General features: G+C 34.0%; 1 protein-coding gene and 1 long non-coding RNA gene across 2 annotated transcripts; one reads left to right on the forward strand and one right to left on the reverse strand.

Annotated features, from left to right (window-relative positions):
- Positions 1–1332: 1332 nt before the first annotated feature.
- LOC114077517 lies at positions 1333–3197 on the forward strand. Its single transcript, XR_003578762.1, has 2 exons — positions 1333–2100; positions 2960–3197. It is a non-coding gene; the product is annotated as an uncharacterized LOC114077517 (long non-coding RNA).
- LOC107021291 (protein FIZZY-RELATED 3) lies at positions 3046–5563 on the reverse strand. Its single transcript, XM_015221919.2, has 9 exons — positions 4840–5563; positions 4638–4760; positions 4284–4568; positions 4146–4208; positions 3864–4058; positions 3694–3795; positions 3557–3619; positions 3400–3468; positions 3046–3309 (listed from the first exon to the last, which is right to left on the reverse strand). Exons 1-9 carry the CDS (start codon positions 5383–5385, stop codon positions 3256–3258), a joined length of 1500 nt encoding a protein of 499 aa, XP_015077405.1. The 5' UTR covers positions 5386–5563; the 3' UTR covers positions 3046–3255.
- Positions 5564–6342: the final 779 nt, after the last annotated feature.

Below are 6342 nucleotides of genomic sequence, written 5' to 3' on the forward strand. Positions count from 1 at the left end.
AGTTAAGAGTCAAATTTTAAAGTTAAGAAGCAAGTCAAAGTAAGTTCTTAAAGTTTTCAAAAGTCTTAAACAAACATTTTAACTTTGTTTTATGGCTCAAGATACAAGTTTAGCGAAGAGTAATGAGTTGAGTTAAATCCTTAAAAGTTACAAGGGAACTAATTCTGAAAGAGTTACGTTACAAGTTAAGCAAAGAATATAGAGTTGAGTTCATTTCTCAAAAGTTATAACGGAACTAAGTATTCCCTAAGAGTTACAAATGTTTTCACATTTTTAGCAAGAAAGGAAGCTAGACTTCCAACATAGCCTTTGGCTAGTTTTAGTAAAAAGGAAACTATGATTTCCAAGAGAGCTTTTAAAGCTAAGTTTGAGCAATTACCTCAAACATAGAAGAAGTTGTTTTAAGAACATATGAGCTAAGTTTTTGGGAGTAGTATTGAGCACCGATATGGGGATGCGAGTTCATATTAACTCAAGCCCCCATAAACCATTTAACTAACATGGACAGAATAAGGGTCATACTTTTTAGATGATTCTTTCGTGCTTTTTAGCATAGACTAGCGGATTCACTTAGTAGTTCAGGTTCTATATTGACGGCAAGGTATAGGACGGTGCTCTTGCAACGTGAGGTAAGATGTTGTACCATCTCTTAGGCTCATAGTGATGGTTATCGATTAGAGAATCTCCCACATAAATTATATTACTTTCATATATAAGTAAAGTTGCATTTCTTTAACGAACTAGAATGTTTCATACACAGACACACACATGTATATGTATATATACATACATACATACATACATATACATATATATATATATATGTATATATATAGCCGCTAAAGGTCTAGTTCTTTTGTAGTGAATCCTTGTTGGCAACGCTTAGGTGGACGAATTAGTCCTATGTGACATGCCACATCACTAAAAAATTGGTGTTTAAATTCTTGAGGATATTTATGGTCTCCTAGGATAACGGCGGGGGTATTTTTTATCCCAAAATGTAATAGATGGTATAAATGGTCTATTTCGCATAGTTCAGAAACAATTTTGACCCTTTTTCATAACATTTGCATGTAAATCCTCTTGAAATAAATACTAGTACAGTTTCTTAGTAGAAAAGCAAATATCTTGAATAAAGATGATAAAATGTTTGTGTTCCAATTTGCCGGCCATCGACGAAAATAGTCACTATCGAGGACTTCGTAGGGCACAACGGGTTGATGGGCCCATTAATGAGTTGACCGTTGAACAGCCAAAACTTCCAATTGTATCCATCAAAGCAACTATCCTGACTATTTTTTTCATATCATTAATAGTGAACATAAGAGTGAGCTTAAGCGAAAGTTTAAGCAAATGTGTTAGTTTAATCTTTTTGTTATCTTATTTGCACAATTCCAGTAATTCAAAATGTTTTCTTGTAAAGACTATGTTTTTTTCTCTTCTTTTAGTTTATAAAATATATTTAGTTAGGGGAGCTATATGTAATTTAATTATGCATTTATTTAAAACCAATAGATTTTTATTTTCATTTAATTTCTCCATTTTTCAACATATTGAAACCAAACTTAAGAACATACATACACTGAAAAGTCTCTAAGTGAAGGAACAATGGGTTGATGATCTTGAGTTTTTGCTTTGGCTAATTGTTGTTGTTTCTTTTTGAGATTAATTATAAAGTTAAAATTATTTTTTTATATGTATGCTAATGTTGAATTTTATTTTTTTTTAATTTCAACTCAAATTATGGTTTAGTTGATGTTGGTTTACATTTGTGATCATATGTTGTGGGTGGTAAATCAATGATGAAAAAGAGATAGCCACACACTTAAGAGATGAAATGTTGAAAAGAAATCCTAATATTTGTAAATATGAAACACCTTGTTTTGATGCTAGAGAAGAAATAACAATTATTCATTGTGATTTTTAACTGTTAAAAAGCTTATGGTTGGTGAAGGTGTTCAATGGAAGATATTATTTGGTGGGTGAAAGTAGGAGGGCAGCCCCTACTAGAGAGACATGACACATACATTTTCAAGGCTGGATATATAGCTACTTGCTAGTTAGGGGTGGCAGAAGAAAGTTTTGAATCCCTGCAGGCAGGTTAGTGTTCTTAATTCTTTCATCCATTGCTTGATAGAGAAGCACTAAAGCTCTTGAAACATAACATAAGTAAGTATCTTGTTATGTTGTCTGATGGTCATATCCTCACCCATTGAAATAAATGCTAGTGTTCAAATTTACCAAGCAAGTAACCAACTATATATATTCAAATTCAAAATGCTTCTTATATAGTTTGAAGAAAAGAGGAAAGAAACAATAATAACTAATCCTAGGATCTCAAATTAAAACAATACATCACATTGACCATTATATATTACTTCATGTATTTTCTTCAAACCCTTTGCAATTTGAAACTGGCCATGGACAGTTTGGACAAAAATCCAATCGTTTTTTCTTTAATCTAATGGCTCAAACTAAACTCGTGTTTCCATATATGACTGATTAGAATTATGACTGACTAGTGACTAGTGACTACTGCTTCATCACTTCTGGAATACACAGCGATTTCTTAACCCACAAATTCTGGTTGCCAAGGTTTGGATTACTTCTCCCAAAATAGAATGAAAAAGATGCACAACTCTAGCAAAATCAATGTAGAAATGAAAGGAAGCAGAAGAGCATTTTAAATATATCTATGTCTAACAGACAAAAAATGAGATACAGAAATTGCAAAAGTTGTCTTTTACCTTAGAACCCCCTCTCAACATAAAATTATATATTACCTTTCTAATGTTTTACTGTGAAAAGGTATTATTAGGGTAAGATCAGGATTACCATCCAGAAAAGAGTTCATCGATACAAATTTTTTTTAATTAAGTTTCAGTTGTAAGAATTGTCGGTGGCAAGCATAAAAAGAATCACGATCTGTATTTTCAGTAATATATTTTGTCATTTTCAGGATTTTTATATTGCAAAAGTTATGGAGATTGAGAATGTAAACGCTGGAGTGATTGTGGCACCAAATTAGATAGAGGCAACAGGCCAAAAGGTAAACAAAGGCTTCACAATTTTGGGAGATTGTTTACAGGCATAAATATATTTATGAATCAAAAAGGTGTTTAAAAACAGCACAATCAATCTTCTGTTTCACAGGCATATATATATGCAAAAAGAATAGTATGAATATATATATATTTGTATGTCCTGTGTCTTCCTTGATTTCAATTTCCATTTACAGCAACAATAATTATTACATCAACGTATGTGCGTCCTGCCTAAAGACCATACTCCTGTGTCCTTCACTGCTGCCTGGAAATAACAAAACAAACAACTAGACGCTAAATGCCACGTTTCTTAACAGCGAAAGGGTTTTTAAATCTTGACAACATCTCGACTTACAGGAATTTTTACTGACGGAAATACATTCCAAAAGCGGAGTGTCTCATCTCCTGCTCCAGTTACTATTGTCTGCGAGACCATGTTAAAATTGAAAAATCTTAAGATACTGTGATCGATTAATCTCCTTTCTATGATAATGTAACATATTATGCAATACCTGGCCATCAGGTGACATGGCAAGATATAGGACACGCAGACTATGGCCAGTTAGAGTAGCAACCTGTCACAACTTAGGATTTAATCGAAATACCCAAAAACCATACAATCTAAAGAGTAACAACTTAATTAGTTTACCTTTGACATTGATGGATACTTCCACACCATGATTTGGTTTTGGGAATAACCATGTGTGCTAACTATCTCATTTACATTTTTACTCCACGCTAGATTGCATACCTGCATAAATCATGTCAAATTTCCACAAACGAGGCCTAAAATAAGTTGGCATTGTATATACAACAAACCTGGCTTCCTGTATCAATATGGTTCAACTGATTGCCATTTATTGTGTTCCAAAAACGAATACATCGATCAGCTGTTCCTCCTCCTGATGCCAGAAGGCCACATTGATGAGGAGACCAGGTAATGGCCTTAACAGCGGCAGTATGCTCCGTTAGCTTCAAAACAGGTTGCTGAGATCGCTGATTCCACACTAGCAGCTGTAAATCACAATTCACAACCAACATACTTGAGCGAATGTTCTTCTGTTGTTGTTTAATTAGTTGATTATATGTGTATAATACTACCTGATTGTCATTTCCCCCTGACGCAAGTTCTCGATCATCATGAGACCATTTCAATCCACATACCTGATTGAGAGAGACATCTCTTAAAGATGCTTTTGGTTTCATTTCAAGTTGTATGTAATGAGAAAAATTAATTACCTCGGACTTGTGACCGATAAATTTGCTAACAAAGTCACTTGGAACACGAACGTCATGCTGAAGGATGTTTCTGTCTCTACTACCAGAAGATAGGATGCGCGAACTCCAGGCAAGGACTCCAGTTCTTGTTTGATGTCCACCAAATGTTCTAACCTTCTTGCATTGAGTTCCATCCCAAACCTGAACTTGCCCAAGACTTGTACCGATTGATATATAAGACCCCTCCCTAGTCCATTGGACAGAGCAGACACTATCAGTCGGTCCTAAGTCGCACAACTTTGTCACCTATTGAGAAATGCAATATTCAGTTGAGAGTATGATAGAGTCAAGTAAAAAGAAGCATTTTTTACTCACTCTACTATTTGAAGCTGTCCATAAATAAACACAAGTTCCAAGCCCAACAGCAAGTATATTCTGCGAGGACCAATCAACTAGGTTCAAATAGAAATCATCTTGAAGTGATGGTGCATCCAAAACCTGAAATTAATAAAAAATTCATAAATTATGCAATTAAACGAAGAATAATTAACCATTGTTACTTGATATATGTATATACCTTGTGGGGTGTTTTAGGCACTTTCCTAGGGGGTTTAGGAGGGGTAGAAACCTCGTTTGATAGGGAAGTATCTGTATGCCCCAAAACGGAAGGGGAATTAGGGCCAGAATTTTCAGTTTTAAATCTGAGCATATTCTTACTGGGACTCATGGGTGAATTAGCACATCCCTTAGAACCTGCAGGAGAAGAGAAACAACTAAAATCAGCTCCAAAAAGCTCAGATTTCAACAACCTGGAATATGCATCATTGTTTCCTCCTCCTCCTTCTTTCACCGGAGACGCCTTCTCCACCAGACCAAAAGTATGCAGCCTTGAAGAAGATCTACAAGGAATGAATCTATCACTGCAACTTGCAGATTTAGAAGACGGAGATGATGACAGATTCGATATTGTCCGAGGTGACCTGTTTGACATTGGCGATGAAGCCAAATTGGTTGTTCGCTTTGATCTGGGAGGAGAAGAAAAAGCATCAAGACGAAGAGAGGTTTCCGACATTGTAGATGGAAGGTTAATTCCACTCTTTCTTCTTTGAGTTATCGGCTCCATGTTTTTTTTTTTAATTTTGTTGAGCTCAAATCAATGGCAGAAGCTCAATTCTGTATAGACAAAAAAAAACCTCTATGTTGTTGATGCAAAGAGTAACGGATAGTTTATTTAGTGAGAAAGGAAGGAAGGAGGATTTGATGAAATATTGTGAGGCGCTCTTTTTAAGTCCTAACGGTTACTTTCTGCTTCCCTTTATTTTATGTTTTCTCTCACTAGCCGTTGTTGCTTCACTCTTTCTCTCACCCCTCAAACTACTTCTACCTTAATTAGTAGCTTTAATATTTAGATATTTCTTTAATAAAATTAGATGTGGTTGATTATACTTTTTGACAGAATATTAAAAAACAATTGAAATGACAAAAACATACTTACTAGAGTTAAATTAGACAGAATACATAAAATATACTCCTTAATTTAATTAATTTCATTTTATATTTATATCCATCAAGTTTCAGTGTGCACAAATAGACACTTAAATTTGTATAAAATTCAACAAGTAGACACATGAGTCTTATGTGACATAATACTCATAGGATATTACGTAGGACGTGAATTACCATGTAGGATGTCACATAAAACGTGTATGTACAAGTCTAAGTTTCTACTTGTACACACTCAAAGTTAAATAACATAAATATAAAATGAGGCAAAGTTAAAAAATATATTTATATATTATAACTTTGAATTAGGCATAATACATATATTGGACCCTAAACTTGGCTTCAAATTTTAACTTTGACCTTCAACTTTCATAATGCACAAACAAACACTTTAACTATCCAACTTTTAAATAAATAAACACATGAGTCCTACATGTCACAATACACGTATGATACCACATAGGACAAAAAATGACATGTAGAATGACATATAGGACATCTGTGTCTATTTGTTCAACTTTGTACATGTTTAAATGTCTATTTGTGCACATCAAAAGTTGAAGGGCATAAATATAAT

The sequence above is a fragment of the Solanum pennellii genome, chromosome 6 (assembly GCF_001406875.1).
Source record: "Solanum pennellii chromosome 6, SPENNV200".
Taxonomy (NCBI): domain Eukaryota; kingdom Viridiplantae; phylum Streptophyta; class Magnoliopsida; order Solanales; family Solanaceae; genus Solanum; species Solanum pennellii.

What these genes read in the sequence shown, in the direction of transcription:
- LOC107021291 (XM_015221919.2), bottom strand. Translation starts at nt 5,385, where the DNA reads ATGGAGCCGATAACTCAAAGAAGAAAGAGTGGAATTAACCTTCCATCT. An exon ending in TTATCGGTCACAAGTCCGAG is followed by an intron (nt 4,209 to 4,283) that starts GTAATTAATTTT and finishes TCTCTCAATCAG; the next exon opens with GTATGTGGATTGAAATGGTC. An exon ending in CAGGGGGAAATGACAATCAG is followed by an intron (nt 4,059 to 4,145) that starts GTAGTATTATAC and finishes TGTGATTTACAG; the next exon opens with CTGCTAGTGTGGAATCAGCG.